This window comes from Molossus molossus, unplaced genomic scaffold (genome assembly GCF_014108415.1).
Source record: "Molossus molossus isolate mMolMol1 unplaced genomic scaffold, mMolMol1.p scaffold_m16_p_10, whole genome shotgun sequence".
In the NCBI taxonomy this organism is placed as follows: Eukaryota; Metazoa; Chordata; class Mammalia; order Chiroptera; family Molossidae; genus Molossus; species Molossus molossus.
Genome location: NW_023425345.1, coordinates 74429011 through 74447833, shown reverse-complemented (window position 1 = coordinate 74447833; position 18823 = coordinate 74429011). Strand labels below are relative to the sequence as shown.

The 18823-nt window shown below is 41.4% G+C and overlaps 1 protein-coding gene across 1 annotated transcript in view; it reads right to left on the bottom strand.

The window, feature by feature from the left end:
• Nucleotides 1–3384: 3384 nt before the first annotated feature.
• The window catches only part of PRIM1 (DNA primase subunit 1), a 30156-nt gene continuing 14717 nt past the window's right edge, over nucleotides 3385–18823 (bottom strand). The window contains exons 9-13 of the mRNA XM_036251476.1: nucleotides 18251–18392; nucleotides 15714–15783; nucleotides 14968–15059; nucleotides 6034–6132; nucleotides 3385–3500 (exon numbers count right to left, since the gene is read on the bottom strand). Of these exons, the coding sequence (XP_036107369.1) occupies nucleotides 3481–3500; nucleotides 6034–6132; nucleotides 14968–15059; nucleotides 15714–15783; nucleotides 18251–18392 (423 nt within the window). The 3' untranslated portion in view covers nucleotides 3385–3480. The remainder of the gene's footprint in view (nucleotides 3501–6033; nucleotides 6133–14967; nucleotides 15060–15713; nucleotides 15784–18250; nucleotides 18393–18823) is intronic.

Sequence of the window (18823 nt, the reverse complement as noted above, 5' to 3'; positions counted from 1 at the left end):
CCCCCTTCCTACAACTCTATCTGAAAATCAATGGAAAAATATCCTCGGGTGAGGGTTAAATAAAAAAATGGTGCCCTGGCTGGTTTGGCTCAGCGGTTAGAGCGTCGACCTGCAGTCCTGAGAGACCCGGGTTCGGTTCCCACTAAGGGCGCGTACCTCGGTTGCAGTTTGTCCCCGGCCCTAGTTGGTCGTGCGGTGGCAGCCACTCGATGTGTTCCTTTCACATCGATGTTTCTCTCTGTTCCTTTCTCCCTCCCATTCTACCTGAACAAAAAAATGAGAAAATGTCCTTGGGTGAGGATAAAAACAAAACAAAACAAAAAATGGCAATAATGGTAGGTACTTAGTAGGATTATTAAGAAGATTAAATTAGGTAAAATATATATATTACTTAAAAAGTATTTATTGTCCCAGCCGGTGTGGCTCAGTGGTGGAGCACCAACCCATGCACCAAGAGGTCACCGGTTCAATTCCTGGTCAGGGCACATGCCCAGGTTGTGGGCCCAAACCCCAATGGAGGGTATGCAGGAGGTAGCCAATCGGTGTTTTCTCTCATTGATGTTCTTATCTCTCTCTCCTTTTCCCTTCCTCTCTCTCTAAAATCAATAAAGAAAAAAAAAATTTTTTTAAGTGTTTATTGTTACTATTAAAATTATAGATAGAATTTCTACCTATTTGAGTAAATGAGTGATCTGGAAGATTTGCCAATGCAGTTCCCTTATCTTCAGAAGAAAAGGCCAGCAATTGCCAATCATCTCCTTAGACAAATGATACTACCTACATTTCTTTTGTTAATCCTCACCCAAGGATATTTCTCCATATTTTTAGATAAAGTGGAAGGTAAGGAGGGAGGGAAAAACATCGACAGGTTGCCTCCCGCATGACCTCTAACAGAGATTGAACCTGAAACCTCAGGTACATGCCCTTGACCGGGAATCAAAACAGAGACCCCTTGGTCCTTCGGCTGGTGCACTAACTGCTAAGCCAAATTGGCCAGGGCAAACTATCTACATTTTGATCATTCCCCTTTCTTCCCAGCAGCCCACTGACTTTTCTAACTCTGAAGTTAATGACTCGCTAGGAAGGATGTATATTCTTTCTTTGGGTTTCTTTATAAATTGGGCAAGTTTGGAAATGGAAACCAGTTCTGTGCCTTTTGTTTCTACAATTCTTATATATATTGAGGAGTTGGCAAATTAAATAGGGAAGTCAATAGTCTGAGCATTTTTCTATCTTCAGGAATCAAACATTTACTCTTTTACACGTGTACAACATGTTCTATAATTATTTTTATGGCTAGTATACCAGCTTTTATCCAAGGGCTTTAATATTAAAACACTGAAATACTTCAATGCTAGACATATTGGAAGCTTAAAAGAGCTCACTGAAAGCATAACACCAGTCCTTCTACACTCGTTCTGTGTTCTTAAGGTAGACTAATGAGTCATTAGTAATTTTTTTATTCATGAATTTCAATTAACTCACTGTTTCCCAAACCCAAAGACTGAACAATATGTAGTACACAGAAGCTCAAATAATATTAAAGGCCATAATATTATAATCTAGTAACTCACATCTTCTTCTTTTTTTTTTATCCTCACCCGAGGACATTTTTCCATATTTTATTCAGATAGAATGGGAGGGAGAGAACCATCGACTTGAAAGGAACACATCGAGTGGTTGCCACCCACACGACCCAACCAGGGCGGGGGACAAACTACAACCAAGGTACGTGCCCTTAGTGGGAACCGAACCTGGGTCTCTCCAGACCGCAGGCCGACGCTCTAACTGCTGAGCCAAACCAGCCAGGGTGTAACACATCTTTTGAATTAAAGTTTTGGTAGGTTTAGGTACTCAGTGTAAAGCAATTTTTAAAGGATGGAATTTTGCACAATAATCTTTAATATTTTCCTTAAAAAAATGAGAAGAGAGCCTGGCTAGTGTGGCTCAGTGAGCATCGACCCATGCACCAAGAGGTTGCCGGTTTGATTTCTGGTCAGGGCATATGCCCAGGTTCTGGGCCCAATCTCCAGTGAGGGGGCATACAGGAGGCTGTCAGTCGATGTTCTCTCTCATTGATATTTCTCTCTCTCTCTCTTCCCTTCTCCCTTCCTATCTCTAAAATAAATTTAAAAAATGGTTTAAAAAAATTAGAAGAGAAAGAAATACAAAGCATTTCAGTAGGTTAACTACATTATAGTGTTTTATATAAACCAAAGGATTAAAAACAAAAGCCTGTGTGGCTATAGAGAAAACAATATTAAAGGAAATGCAAAGGAAGGAATATTTTCTTTTTCTAATTTATTTTTTTTAATCCTCACCGGAGGACATTTTTTGATATTTTGTTCAGTTAGAGTGGGACGGAGAAAAACATTGACGTGAAAGGGACACATCGAGTGATCATCACCCACACGACCCAACCAGGGCCGGGGACACACTGCAACCGAGGTATGTGCCCTTAGTGGGAACTGAACTCGGGTCTCTCCAGACCGCAGGTCGACGCTCTAACTGCTGAGCCAAACTGGCCAGGGCAAGGAAGGAATATTTTCATAAATTACGGAAAGTACCAGCCTGATAGCTTGCTTCCCAGTGTTTCTCAGAAGACAGAATGCAAACCAGAATGGCTGTTTTGTTTAGACTAGTTGTAAAACCAGACAAAAGAAATCTGAAACTTTAGAATCTATCACACAAAATCAAATATGGAAGAAATGAAAACTTTAAAATTAAATTATTATTTGGCTATATAGAAAGTCCAAGTGTTTTGACAAGTATAATAGGTTTTATGTTGGTGAAGTTGGTTATTTTTTCTAAGCTGTTTTACGATGTAGATTGATATAATCATTTCAATTGTTCTCTAACCTAAGAAGGAGCTACAATTGCAAGAGTTGTAAACAATACTCTACTAGGCCATAATATTATAATCTAGTAACTCACATCTTTTGAATTAAAGTTTTGGTAGGTGTAGATGTTCAGTGTAAAGCAATTTTTAAAGGATGGGCAGTGGGGTGTGGCCTGACCTACAAAAATTCAGTAAGCAAAGTGACTGAATACACATCGCAGGTATAATTAAGTGTATAAGACTTAAGGACAAAGGCCTCATTCACTTAGAATATCCACTCCAGAAATATGGACGCTATATTCAGCAAGCTGAGATTAAAGCTTGGGCATATTACTGCTCAGTTATCTCTCTCTATATATGACAACTGGTAGAAGTGAGAATTTGTAACAAATTTTAGAATTATCTTTGTGTAATATTAAATTTTTATTCCTCCCATTATTGTTCCTTCCAGCAACCTGGACACCCTCCTTTAGTGGTCTTAGGAATCTTTTCAACATAATTATTTCTCAAGAGAAGGAAATTTTGCTTTAAGCATTAAATGCATACATGGTTCTGCCATATTTATTAAACGGCTCTTGAAGTATTTGATTCTTGGTTGAAGGTAGAAGTTATCCACATTGGTTGGATGAGAGTTGTTATCTTCAGAAGTCTTTTTGTAAATCTAAAATAGAATAAATTTTTATCAAAGTATAGTAAGGGAAAACAAAACAAAGCCCATTTATTTTCACATCCTGATTTACTTAATGTTTCCATTAAATTCACATCATGCATAAAGATTTGCTTTCACATTTACTGAAGCCCACATTATAGGCTGGGCTAGTACAGAACAAGAATACAAAGGACTTAATATGGCCAGTTGGAATGGCAACTTCAACAAAGCTTTCCCAGTTCAGGGTTGTCATTGTTCATTCAACAGGCACATATTTGAGTGTCTACTATGAGTAGAGCATTATCTTAGGCACTACTCTTTAGCCATTATACATTTTATTAAAAAATAAAGTGGAAAGGGAATTTGTATTTCTATAATGTCACAGTTTTCTATGATATTCTTCAATCGCTTAAATAATATTCACTGCTGATTTTTTTCCTTTTAGCTCACACATATGCTCAGGTCTCTTCTATCCAAAGAAAGTTTCCTTTGACACTACCATATTCTTAGCACCACTGTCTAGTTCCTATATGCAACAGGATTTCATCAGTTACCTACTGCATTTGACACTGATAATCTCTTTAAGACTTTCCTTTTCCCTGGCTTCTGTGACACTTTTGCCTCAATCTTTCATCTCTCCACTTCCAAATCATTACTGAGTCTCAAGGAACGCTTTTGGAGATCTCCAGTGCTACTATCCTAATGATAATAGTCCAACTGGCCTCTTGGGTTTCTCTGTATCCTCTACCTCTCTCCAGATATACTGTTGTTAGATTTATCTTTGTAGAGAAAACTACAAATCATGGCATTCTCTTCCTTAGTCTGCTGCTTCTTTTTTTTTTTTATCCTCACCCGAGGACATTTTTTTGATATTTTGTTCAGATGGAGTGGGAGGGAGGGAGGGAGGGAGAGAGAGAGAGAGAGAAACATCGATGTGAAAGGGACACATTGAGTGGTCGCCACCCACACGACCCAACGGGGGCCAGGGAAAAACTGCAACTGAGGTATGTGCCCTTAGCGGGAACTGATCCCGGGTTCTCCAGACCGCAGGTTGACGCTCTAACCGCTGAGCCAAACCGGCCAGGTCCTTGGTCTGCTTCTTTAAATTTTTATCTCATCACTTCCTGACACATCTTTTTCCAGATTAGCTGTACTACTTGATGGCCCCTAGAGTGACTCAATGCTTTTCTGCCTCTATGCCTTTGTTCCTGCTATTCCTTCAAGAATAAACAACTTAGCCCTGGCCGGTTTGGCTCAGCAGTTAGAGCGTCAGCCTGCGGTCCAGAGAGGCCCAGGTTCGGTTCCCGCTAAGGGCACATACCTTGGTTGCAGTTTGTCCCTGGCCCTGGTTGGGTCATATGGGAGGCAGCCACTCGATGTGTCCCTTTCACATCGATGTTTCTCTCTTCCTCTCTCTCCTTCTCTCTCCCTCCCACTTTGTCTGAACAAAAAAATGGAAAAATATCCTTGGGTGAGGATAAAAAATAAAAGAATAAACAACCTACCTCTGGCCGGTTTGGCTCAGCGGTTAGAGTGTTGGCCCGCAGACCAATGAAACCCAGGTTCGATTCTGGCCAAGGGCACATACTTCGGTTGTGGTTTGTCCCCAGCCCTGGTTGGAGTTGTGCGGGAGGCAACCAGTCGATATGTCTCTATCACATCAATGTTTCTCTCTCTTACCCCACCCCCCCTGCTCTATCTGAAGATAAATGGAAAAATGTCCTTGGGTGAGGATTTTAAAATAAAAATAAATTAATTTTAAAAAATCAAAAAGAAAAAAAAAAAAAAGAATAAACAACTTTGCCCTGGCTGGTTTGGCTCCGTGGTTGGAGCGTTGACCCACGGACCAAAGAGTCATGGGTTCGATTCCGGTCAAGGGAATGTATCTTGGTTGCAGTTTGGTCCCTGGTCCTGGTCAGGGTCATGCGGGAGGCATTCAGTCAATGTGTCTCTCTCACATTGATGTCTGTCTCTCTCCCCCTCCCTCCCTCTCTATCTGAAGATAATGAGAAAAAAAAAAAAAAAAAAAAAAAAGAAACAACCTGTCTCCTTTTCCACTCCTGTACTCCAATCTCATCACATCTCTCCTTATGGAAATACTACTCATACTTCAAGGCATGGTATATTGGCACTGGGGGATTAGATTTCATATAGCAGCTTACTGAAAAGAGTTTCAATACCACCATTTTTTATATGAAATCTTCTCAGGTTATCCCAATCAGATGAGATCTCTTTCTTAGCATTTTGTACTTCTTTGTTTTGTACCAGTTAGTTCTTCCTTGGGGCTGGGAGACATAGTGAATTCATATTTGTGTAATTTATCTTGGTTTTGCTCATAGTACCTGACACTTGGAAGGTGTTTAATAAATATGTGTTGAACTGAATTATGGGACCTAAATTTTCAGAAACACTAAGGATAGTAAGATAAATCAATAAAACTTTTGGGAGGGCAAAAACTAGAGCTCTAAAACTGCTCACTTGCTGGATGCTTAAAACTACCATACTAAGATCTAAATAGCTAAAAGGGAAAGGGATAGAGTCTTACCACTCTTCTTGAGAAGTTCTCCTTTTCGGGATTTATCCAGGTTTTCAAGAAACTGTTCAAAAACTTTTACATAAGGACCTAGACTGGTCTTCTTATAATCTAAATTATAAAGACCATGCATTATAATTAACATTATGGCAGCAGGAATAACATGAAAGTATAACTTTAAGTTTCTTTTAAGAATTCTAGAACAATGGTGTCAAATAGAAATATGAGAAACATGTAATTTTAATAGCCACATTAAAATGGTGAAATGAACTTTAATAATATATTTTATTTACCTCATCTCAATATTAAGTATCTAAAATATTATTTCAAAGTATAATAAAAGTTGAAATATTTTATATTCTTTTCCATACTGTATTTGAAATCTAGTATTCTGTACTTTTACATCTCAATTTAGATGCTATACTATTATCAGAAATACTTAATCTATATTTAGATTTAAATTATAAAACATACAGTTAAAAAAGTAGGCTAGTTCCGGTCAAGATGGTGGCATAGGTAAACACGGCACTCGCCACCTCCTAAAACCACATCAAAATGACAACTCAACTTCAGAACAGCCATCATTCAGAACCGCCTGACATCGAGCTGAATGGAAGCCCTACAGCTATGAAATTAAAGAAGAAGCCACATTGAGACTGGTAGGAGGGGCGGAGGGGCGGAGGGGCGGAGGGGCGGAGGGGCGGAGGGGCGGAGGGGCGGAGGGGCGGAGGGGCGGAGGGGCGGAGGGGCGGAGGGGCGGAGGGGCGGAGGGGCGGAGGGGCGGAGGGGCGGAGGGGCGGAGACGCAGCCGGCTGGTCCCACACCCACGTGTGGCGGATAAAAATCAGGAGAATACCTTGGGTGTGAAACTCCTCCCTGAGGAGCAAGGGATCCCTGTCCCATACCAAGCTCCCAGCTCAGGGTTCCAGTGCCAGGAAGAGAAGTCCCCATCACTTCTGACTGTAAAACCAGTGGGAACTGAGGCTGAGAAAGGCTGAGGCTGCTGGAGTCCTAGGCAGCTCCTCTTAAAGGGCCTACGCACGGACTTATTTGGACTTACTCCTTCTGGGCTCCAGCATTGGGGAGGCAGCTTGAAAGGCACCAGAGACATATGGGGAAGAACTGAGTTGTTTGGCATTGGGGTGAGAGCTGGAGGGGCAGCATTCTCCTGAACAGACTTGCTGTGGGAGGCCCTTGTTCCTTTGGTGAGCCCTTCCCTGGAGCAGCAGAGAGCCGCCTATCTAGGACTCCAGCAACATGGCTCACACTGTTGGCCCCACCCTGGTGATTCCCTGAGACCCTGCCCCACCCAACCTTCAGGCCCAACCAAGCTGTTTCCAATGGCTTTACCATAGGATTGGCCTGTCTTGGATCCTGCTTCAGATTTTCCTAAATTCTCTCAAACAAGCAGCATCTGGTCTCAGCAAGTCCCATACCTCTCATTAAGTGGCCCCAAGCTTGGCACTAGAAACAGCCAGCCTTGGTTCACAACTTGGCTTTTCCTGGGCATATCCATGCCCAGCACAAGCAGCAACTGTCTGCAGATCACTCTGTAGCTTATGCAGGGTGGCTCCAGGTAGAACACAGGCAGAGGCTGACCTTGCCCCAGAACCAGCACACCCAGTGGACAGCTTCAGACCACATCAAAGCACCACCACCCAACCACCACAAGTGACACACTCAATGAGTGGACTCAGTGGGTACCAGAGCCCTGCTGAAGTAAGTGTTGCTCTGTGTACTGGGCCCCTACACCACTGATCCTCCAAGGGAGTTACAGCCCAGTGGTCATTGGGCACAGCCAGTCCTTGCAGCTGATCAACCTGAGTAAAAGCCTCCATTGACATGCCAACAACAATCAAGACTCAATTGCAACAGAAGGGTGTACAGTACACAAGGGGTGCACCTCGAGGGCCCAGCTGGGGTAGTCAGGGAGGCTGTGCCAGTGGACCCTACAGGATACCTACTACAATAGGGCACCCTACGAAGCATAGGAGAGACATGGCAACTCTACCTAATACCAAGAAACAATTACAGGAAAGCAGCTAAAATGAGGAGACAAAGAAACATGAAGCAACAGAACAGAATTCCAGGAAAAGAACTAAACAAAATGGAGATAAGCAATTAATCAGATGCAGAGTTCAAAACACTGGTTATAAGAATGCTCAAGGAACTTAGTGAGACCTTCAAGGAACGTAGTGAGAACATCAACACCATAAAAAAGAACCAGACAGAAATGAAGGATGCAGTAACTGAAATAAAGAATAATTTACAGAGAATCAATAGTAGAGTAGGTGAAGCCAAGAACCAAACCATCAATTTGGAATATAAAAAAAGCAAAAAACACCCAGTGAGAACAGCAGAAAGAAAAAAAGAATCCAAAAAAAAAAAAAATGACAACAGTGTAAGGAGCCTCTGAGACAACTTCAAGCGTACCAACATTCGCATCATGGAGTGCTGGAAGGAGAAGAGAGAAAGAAAGAATTAAAAAAATAATGACAGAAAACTTCCCTAACTTGGTGAAGGAAACAGACATACAAGTCCAGGAAGCACAGAGAGTCCCAAACAAGATGAACCTGAGAGGTCCACACCAAGACACATCATCAAAATGCCAAAGATTAAAGACAGAGAGAGAATCTTAAAAGCAGCAAGAGAAAAGCAGTTAGTTACCTACAAAGGAGCTCCCATAAGACTGTCAGTCGATTTCTCAAAAGAAACTTTGCAAGTCAGAAAGAAGTGGCAAGAGATATTCAAAGTGATGAAAAGCAATGACCTACAACCAAGATTACTCTATCCTGCAAAGATATCATTTAGAATTGATAGACATATAAAGAGTTTCCCAGACAAGAAAAAGCTAAGGGAGTTCATCACCACCAAACCAGTATTATATGAAATGTTGAAGGGCCTTTTTGGAGGAGGAGAACAAAAATATGAACAATAAAATGGCAATAAGTACATATCTATCTACAATTGAATCTACAAACAAAATGAGCAAGCAGAACAGAAACAGACTCATAGATACAGAAAACTTTTTGTTGCTTGCCAAATGGGAAGGGGCTGGAGGGATGGGTGAAAAAGACGAAAGAATTAAGAAGTACAAATTGGTTGTTAGACTGATGAACCTCAAAGGGAAAGGGGGAAAGAGATAAAGTGAAGAACTTCTATGCAAATATGCATAACCAATGGACACAAACAATAGTGTGGGGAAGGCAGGAGCAGGGCGGGATTCGGGAGGAGGGGGTGAATGGGGGATAATGGGGGGACATTTGTAATACATTCAATAATAAAGATAAGTTAAAAAAAAAAAAGTAAGCTAATATATCCAGAATTTCCAAACACACTTAAAAGTTTTCCCATAATCAAATCAATTGAGATACTACATGCCCTTGACCGGAATCCAACCAGCGACTACTTAGTCCCTGGGCTGACACTCTAACTGATGTGCCAAAATGGCCAGGGCTAATTTTTTTTTTTTTCTTTATTGATTTTGAAAGAGAGGAAGGGAGAGGGAGAGACAGAAACATTGATGAGAGAGAACATTGATTGACTGCCCCCACACTGGGGATTGGGCCCACAACCTGGGCATGTGCCCTGACTGGGAATCAAACCGGTGACTTCTTGGTGCATGGGCCAACACTTAACCACTGAGCCACACTGGCTGGGTTCAACTCTTCTTTTCCAATCCTTCTACTGAACTTTTTATTCTAATGACTTTTTATTTCTAAGACTTCTTTCTTGTTTTATTTTTAAATTATTTTATTTTATTGATTTTTGAGAGGGATGGAGAGAGAGAAAGAAACATCAATTTGTTGTTCCACTTATTCATTCATTGCTTGATTCTGGTATGTGCCCTGACCAGGGATTGAACCCACAACCTTGGCATAGGGACAATGCTCTAACCAACTGAGCTACCCAGCCAGGGCTCTTTCTTGTTTTATGAATGTTTCTTTTTCGTACTATTCTGATCTTACTTCATGGATACACTATCTTCTTATTCTCTGAGGATATTAGTTTCATAAAAAATGGTTTTGCCTGGCTGGTGTGAGTCAGTGGATTGAGTATTGTCTCATGGACTAAGAGGTTCTAGTTTGATTCCTCGTCAGGGCACATGCCAGTGTTGAGAGCTTGATCCCCAGTAGAGGGTGTGCAGGAAGCAGCTGATTGATATTTTTCTCTCACATTGATAGTGTTTCTTTTCTTTTAAAAAACATTTTTTTTCTTTATTGATTGTAGAGAGAGAGAAAGGGAGAAGGGGAGAGAGATAGAAACGTCAATGAAAGAGAACATCGATTGGCCACATCCTGCATGCTCCACACTGGGGATTTGGCCCACAACCTGGGCATGTGCCCTGACTGGGAATCAAACCAGCGACCTCTTGGTGCATGGGTCGACACTCAACCACTGAGCCACACCAGCCAGGCAACACTGATGAATGTTTCTCTCTCTCTCTCTCTCTCTCTCCTAAAAAAGTCAATAAAAAACATTAAGCCCTGGCCGGTTTGGCTCAGCGGTTAGAGCGTCGGCCTGCGGTCCGGAGAGACCCGGGTTCGGTTCCCGCTAAGGGCGCGTACTTCGGTTGCAGTTTGTCCCCGGCCCTGGTTGGTCGTGTGGGTGGCAGCCACTCAATGTGTCCCTTCACATCGATGTTTCTCTCTCTCTCTCTCTCTCCCTCCCACTCTATCTGTACAAAAAATGGAAAACAAAACAAAACAAAACAAAAACATATTAAGCCCTGGCTGGTTTTGCTCAGCAGTTAGAGTGTTGGCCCGTGGACTAATGAATTGCAGGTTCAATTCCGGCCCAGGGCACTTACCTCAGTTGTGATTCATCCCAGGCCCTGGTTGGGGTCGTGCGGGAGGTGGCCATTCAATGTGTCCCTTTCCCATCGATGTTTCTCTCTCTCCCTCCCACTCTATCTGAACAAAGATGGAGGAATGTCCTCGAGTGAAAATAAATTAAAAAAAAATTTTTAAAAATAAAAATAAATAAAAAAGGTTTCCTTTGTTTCTTTTGTTGTCGGTTTTCTCTGAATTCTTTTCCAATTTGTTCTGATTTTTCAAATATTTGAACAGAATACTTGTAGTTACTCTATAAACATTACTAGTGAAATGTACTATTTAGGTATTATGTTAGAGCTGGAACAGATAAAGTGATATTTGAGTTTGGGTTTTGAAAGAAGGGTAGCAACATTTACTAAAAATGGTCAAAGAGATCACAGATCTGCACTGTCCATTATAGTAGTAACTAGTCACATGAGGCTATTTAACTTAAAATTAAATGAAATTAATAATCCAGTTTATTACATTTCAAGTGCTCAAAAGCCACATGTGGCTAGTGACCACCATACTGGGCAGTGCATATTTCTATCATCATAGAAAGTGCTATTGGACTCTGTTACTACAGAGTGTCTCCTGGGTATTGGTATAAGATTTGATTCCGTTATCCGGAAGATCTATAAATTCCCCAGGCCCTTCAAATTCTTGAATATACAATTCAATCACAGTTTAAACATATATTTATCACAACACTCATCTGGATACATCAAAAACAAAGAACCAAAACACTAAAGTAGTTGTTTAATAAATAGCTGTTGAATCTAAGACTGAGATTCAAACAATTAGCAATACCAGTTGACAGATTAATCATACAATATAGATCCTGACATTTAGATATTGCTTAGTAAATGCTTGATGATTCAGACTGGATTTAATAGCACCATCAGGGCAGGCAATTGCTGAAGGAGAGAAACACTACTATAACATAATTTACTACTGAGTTGGTTTCAGGATAAACATTGATCCATTCTGGGCTGAATCCAAAGAGAATTTATTACTGGAGTGACAGAAGGATGTCTATATAAAAAGCTTATGTTAAAATAAGACTTTAAGCCCTGGCCGGTTTGGCTCAGCGGTTGGAGCGTCGGCCTGCGGTACAGAGAGATCCGGGTTCGGTTCCCGCTAAGGGCACGTACCTCGGTTGCAGTTTGTCCCCGGCCCTGGTTGGTCGTGCGGGTGGCAGCCACTCGATGTGTCCCTTTCACATCGATGTTTCTCTCTCTCTCTCTTCCTCTCTCTCCCTCCCGCTCTATCTGAACAAAAAATGGAAAAATGTCCTCGGGTGAGGATTAAAAAAAAATAAGACTTTAACTTCCGGTCAAGATGGCAGCATAAGTAAATGTGGTATCGCCCTGTCCCACATCGAAATTACAACTAAACTACAGAACAACCATCATTCAAAACCACCTGAAATCAAGCTGAATGGAAGTCTTACAACTACAAAATTAAAGAAGCTGCATCGAGACTGGTAGGAGGGGTGGAGGCATCGACATCTATGTGTGGTGGATAAAAATCAGGAGGATACCTTGGCTGTGAAGGTCCTCCTTGAAGAGTGAGGGGTCCTCGTCCCACACCAGGCTGCCAGCTCAGGATTCCAGTGCCAGGAAGAGAAGTCCCCATCACTTCTGGTTGTAAAACCAGTGGGAACTGAGGCTGAGGGAGGCTGAGGCTGCTGGACAACCAGGCAGCTCCTCTTAAAGGGCTCGCACACAGACGTACTTGGAGGAGCTTGAAAGGCACCAGAGACATACAGGGATGAACTGAGTTGTTTGGCATTGGGGCAAGGGCTGGAGAGGGAGCTTTCTCTTGGACAGACGTGCTGGTGGAGGCAGTTGTTCCTTTGGTGAGCCCTTCCCGTACAGGGCAGGCTGCCATATCTGGGACTCCAGCAACCTGGCTCACACTGTTTGTCCCACCCTGGTGATTCCCTGAGGCCCTGCCCCACCCAACTTGTTCCCAGTGGCGTTACCATAGGATTGGCTTGTCTTGGCTCCTGTTTCAGAGTTTCCTAAATACACTCAAAAAAGCAGCAACTGGTGTCAGCGAGACCCATACCTCTTACTAAGTGGCCCCAGGCCCAGCACTAGGAGCAACCAGTCTTGGTTCACAACTTGGCTTTGCCTAGGCACCTCCAAGCCCAGCACAAGAAACAGCCATGTGGAAATCACTTTGTAACTTACGCCTGGTGGCCCCGGGTAGAACAAGGCAGTGGTTGACCTTGCCCGAGTGCCAGCACACCCAGTGGACAGCTTCAGACCATGTCAAAGCACCACCACCCAACCACCTCCACAAGCAACACACTCAAGGAGTGGAATCAGTGGGTACCAGAGCCCTGCTGAAGTAAATCTTGCTCTTGTGTGGTGGGCCCTTGCACAGCTGGTCCTTCAAGGTAGTCAAAGATCAGTGGTCAGTGGGCACAGCCAGTCTTTGAAGCTGATCAGCCTGAGTAAATCCCTCCCACTGATGTGCCAACAGCAATCAAGACTCAATTAAAACAGAAGGGTGTACAGTCCACACTAGCGGTGCACTTCGAGGGCCCAGCTGGGGTGATCAAAAAGGTTGTGCCAGTGGACCATACAGGACACCTACTACGAAGCTTAGGAGACACTGCTTCTAATACATAGAAACCAACACAGGGAAGCAGCCAAAATGAGGAGACAAACATGTCCCAAATGAAAGAACAGAACAAAACTCCAGGAAAAGAACTAAATGAAACGGAGATAAGCAATCTAACAGATGCAGAGTTCAAGACACTGCTTATAAGGATGCTCAATGAACTTAGTGAGGACTTCAGTGAACTTAGTGCTGGCCTCAAGAGCATAAAAAAGGACAGTGAGAAATGATGGAGGCACTAACTGAAATAAAGAATAATTTACAGAGATTCAATAGTAGAGTAGGTAAAGCCAAGAAGCAAACCATCAATTTGGAATATAAGGAAGTAAAAAACACCCAATCAAAACAGAAAAAAGACCCGGCCCTGGTTGGATTGTGCAGGTAGCAACCACTTGATGTGTGTGCCCCTTTCACGTTGATGTTTCTCTCTCTCCCTTCCTCTCTCTCCCTCTCACTCTATCTGAACAAAAAATGAAAAAATGTCCTTGAGTGAGGATTTAAAAAAAAACAAACAAACAGCAAAAAGAAAAAAGAATCCAAAAAAAAATGAGGATAGTATAAGGAGCCTATGGGACAACTTCAAGTATAACAACATTCACATCATTGGGGTACCAGAAGGAGAAGAGAGTGAATAAGAAATTGAAAGTCTGTTTGAAACAATGACAGAAAACTTCTCTAACTTGATGAAGAAAACAGACATAAAAGTCCAAGAAGCACAGAGAATCCCAAACAAGATAAACCCCAACGGGCCCACACCAAGACATATCATCATCAAAATGCAAAAAGTTCAAGACAAAGAATCTTAAAAGCAGCAAGAGAAAAGCAGTTAGTTACCTACAAGGGAGCTCCCATAAGACTGTCAGTGGATTTCTCAAAAGAAACTTTGCAGGCCCGAAGGATGTGGCAAAAAATATTCAGAGTTGTGAAGAGCAAGAACCTACACCCAAGATTACTCTATTTGGCAAAACTATCATTTAGAATCAGTGGACATATAAAGAGTTTCCCAGACAAGAAAAAGCTAAGGGAGTTCATCACCACCAAACCAGTATATGAAATGTTGAAGGGTCTTCTTGAAGAAAAAGAAGATAAAAATATGAACAAACAAAATGGCAATAAAAACATATCTATTGACAATTTAATCTACAAATAAAATGAGCAAGCAGAACAGAAACATTCTCATAGATATAGAGAACATCTTGTTGGTTGCCAAATGGCAGGGGGTTTGGGGGAATGAGTGAAAAAGGTGAAGGAATTAAGAAGTACAAATTGGTTGTTAGACTGACAAACCTCAAGGGGAAGAGGGTAGGGTATGGAAAGAAATAAACCAAAGACCTTATATGCATATATGCATAACCAATGGACACAGACAACAGTATGGGGAAAGGCAAGAGAGGGGTGGGATTGGGTAGGAGGAGGTCAATAGTGAAAAAAGGAGGAACATCTGTAATATATCAACAAAGATAAGTTTAAAAAAAAATAAAACTTTAACATATAAACCTACCTCTGGTTCTATGCTTGATGTCGGATTCAGCTTTGTTCTCCTCTTTTTCCTCTTCATTAGTGGAAATGGCATCTAATTCATGGCAGATGGAGCTACAAATAATAGAATAAGAGAATTTCAAAGTTGGTTCTTAGTCAACATTACCCTGTGTATATCACATGAATCCCTCAGGATTTTTTGTGAAAAAATTATGTGGCCAATTAATTTGGGATATTCTAAAAACCATAATCTGTTCTTGGAGTTTTCCATGCATATTAGCATATCAAAGACTGGGAAATCTTGCAGTAAAGAACTTTCAACCTGTTTAAGTCAGCATTTCTCAGACTTATTTGAACTGAAAAATCTCTTTCCTTTTTTTCAAATTGTAAGAGAAAGTTTATTTGGAAAGTTACAGAGGTAGTAAAAATGAGCCAGCTGAGCTGCATAGGCTTAGGAAACAAGAGACAGAGGCAGAAGGACCCCTGGAGCTTAGCAGAGAGAAGGCAAAGGTAATGAACCAGAGGGAAGAAAGGCACCAGTGGGCTCCCAAGAGGGAAAGTGAGAGCGCACCTGAATTTAAAAATCTTTTTCTTGCCTAATAGCAGCTGAAAAACTTGTGCTCTGTGGAACTCACTAGGAAACGTTGCTCTACTAGGGCATCATCATATAGCTTCAGAGAGGCTGCCTCTCTGGAAGGGATCTAGTCCAATCTACTTCAAATTCAGAACAATCACAAACAGAAAAGTGATCAATGATATGGAACATACCTTATGGTTGGAACAGTAAATGGATCAAACTGATCCACTTTCTGTAAATCAATAGGCACTGAAATTCGACCTGTAAGAACCAAGTTATAAATGGATGATTGTGGAATACAAATCATTATAGGCTGTCTCCTATAAGTTATTGTTGGCTAAAGTTTTAATCTAAGGTTTAGAAAAAGGGTTAGACTTATTTGTTAAGAACAGAAATATAAATTGAAAGTACTTTCATACTAGCTGTATCTTCTATATTTCTTAAAAAACCACCAAAACATAGGTGTGAAAGACTGTTAAGCTATTACCTAGTTGCTCTTAACTCTACTTTTGTTTATATCTCTGTCTTCCCAATATCCTCCTATATTTAAGTACAGAATGATTTCAAATTGAGTGAGTCTTGAAAATTGAACAAAATAGATGGAATCAGTTCATTTCATTACCTTGGTTTATCTGCTGAGAATAAAACAGACATCTATATGTTGGGCATCATGAGAAAGCATTTTGGAAATAAAACCAACATTATACTACCCTTTTATACTATCCACACCTGGGACACTACATAAACTTCACATCCCAAAAATAAGATAACCCTGGTCAGTTTGGCTCAGTGGTTGGAGCCTCAGCCCTTGGACCGAAGGGTCTGGGGTTTGATTCCTGGTCAAGGGCATGTACCTGGGTTGCAGGTTTGATCCCCAGCCTTGGTTGGGGTTGTGCAGGAGGCAACCGATCAATGTGTCTCTCTCACATCAATGTTTCTCTCTCTCTCTCCCTTCCTCCCTCTCTCCCTTCCACTCTCTGAGAAGTCAATGGAAAAATATCCTCGGGTGAGGATTAATAACAGCAAAAGTGATAATACATCTAAAGAATGCCAGGTGAATAACAAGTAAAATAATTAAGGGAAGTGGGAGTTGATGTTAAAGACAGAGTAAAGCCCTGGCCAGTGTGGCTCATTGATTAGACTTGCAGCAGTTCTCAACCTGTGGGTCATGACCCCTTTGGGGGTCAAACGACCCTTTCACAGGGGTCGCCTAAGACCATCGGAAAACACGTATTTCCGATGGCGATTCATAACAGTGGCAAAATTATAGTTATGAAGTAGCAACAAAAATAATGTTATGGTTGGGGGTCACCACAACATAAGGAACTGCATTAAAGGTTGCGGCATTAGGAAGGTTGAGAACCACTGGATTAGAGCGTTGGTACAACACACCAAAGGGTTGCAGGTTTGATTCCTGGTGCGGTAGGGTTGAGTTCAGAAGGCAACCAATTGATGTGTCTCTCTCACATTGAGGTTTTTCTCTTTCTCTCTAAAAATCAATGAAAAAAATATCCTCAGGTGAGGATAAAAAAAAAGGCAGTAAAATGAGTGCAGCTAATTAATGGGAAAAGAAGATAATCAAAATGTAAACACTTACGAATAAACACAATTATTTACCCAAACCTTGAATATTAGAATAAGGGATATCCACTGAAGTTTTAGAATTAGGATTAAAATATTAACGTTATTACCAAAAGAAGCTAAAAACATAGACAATTTGGGAGAATTGAATGTGTGACAATTTTCTAAGCACTTTACATTTTAGATGGTCACAATAACCCCCTAAGATAGGTACTATTATTATCTCCATTTCACAGATGAGAAAATCAAGGCACACAGAGTGATTTCCCTAACATCCCTACTCAGTGGCAGAGTTGGATTGTTGACACCAAGAAGGACAACTATATACTTTTCTATAAGTCCACTGGTTGGATGGAGTAAAGTTTATGCCAATATAGCCACTTTCTACTTTAAAGTCAGTTTCAGTTCATCAAATCTTATCTAAGAGAAATGTGAAAGAGGAAAGCTAAAAATATTGAAAAAGTACTGAGGGAGGCAGCATAGTGAAAAAAAGCACAGTTTTCAGAACTGAATTCTGTTCCTAGCTCTGACAAAATATGTTTTAAGACTCATTAACTTGCCCTGGCCGGTGTGGCTCAGCGGTTAGAGTCAGCCCGCGGACCAGAGAGTCCCAGGTTTGGTTCCCACTAAGGGCACGTACCTCAGTTGCAGTTTGTCCCTGGCCCCAGTTGGGGTCGTGTGGGTGGCAACCACTCAGTGTGTCTCTTTCACACCGATGTTTCTCTCCCTTCCTCTCTCCTTCCTGCTCTATCTGAAGATAAATGCAGAAAAATGTCCTAAGGTGAGGATAAAGAAAAAAAGACTCTAACTTTAACCTAAGGTTTACAGTCACTTTAACTTCTTGGGCCACTGTTTCTTCATCTGTACAATGAGAGCCATTGTCCTGTAATTTCTAAGTTCCTCCCCAACTCGAATTCTAACATTGAACCTCAGAAACCCAACTGAAAATGATTTATATAGTTAAACTCATCCAGGAGCTACTAATCAACAATTAAAAAATAAGTTAATTTAGGTATTAGCTGACAGAACAAGCCTCCAACCTTTAATTTGTCAGGTATCATATGTATTCACACCTAGTGGCGTGTTTGCTAAAACAAAAAGTAACATTCATTTTTCTTTTAGTTCTCCTTATTTTATTTTATAGTACCTGTTTTAGGATGAACACTAAAAGGGCTCTTCAGCAAATGATTGATTCCTTTGCTAACATTAATATCCAGCCGTGGAAAACAGTACTGGAGCATGATCTCCCACTCAAGACGGGATCCACATTTGTCATTTTTGCTGTCATTCTAAAAGCAGATGCAAGTCCAGCATGAGGATCAGTAGGAACTTTTGCGGATTTCTTTCAAAGTGGTTAAAAAGTGATCTTCAGTCATCTTTAACTTAAATGGCAAAACAATCAGAATTTAACTAAGAGTTATAGCCCAGCCCCGCTGGTGTGGCTCAGTGGTTGAGCATCGACCCATGCACCAAGAGGTTGCCAGTCTGATTCCCAGTCAGGGCACATGTTCTGGTTGTGGGCCAAATCCCCAGTGAGGGTCATGCAGGAGGCGGCCATTTGATGTTCTCTCATTGATATTTCTCTCTCTCTAAAATCAATAAAGAAAAATAATTAAAAAAAAAAAAAAAAGGAATTATAGCCCAGCCAGTGTGGTTCAGTGGACTGAGAGGTACCAGTTCAATCCCTGGTCAGGGCACATGCCAGGGTTGTGGGCTTGAA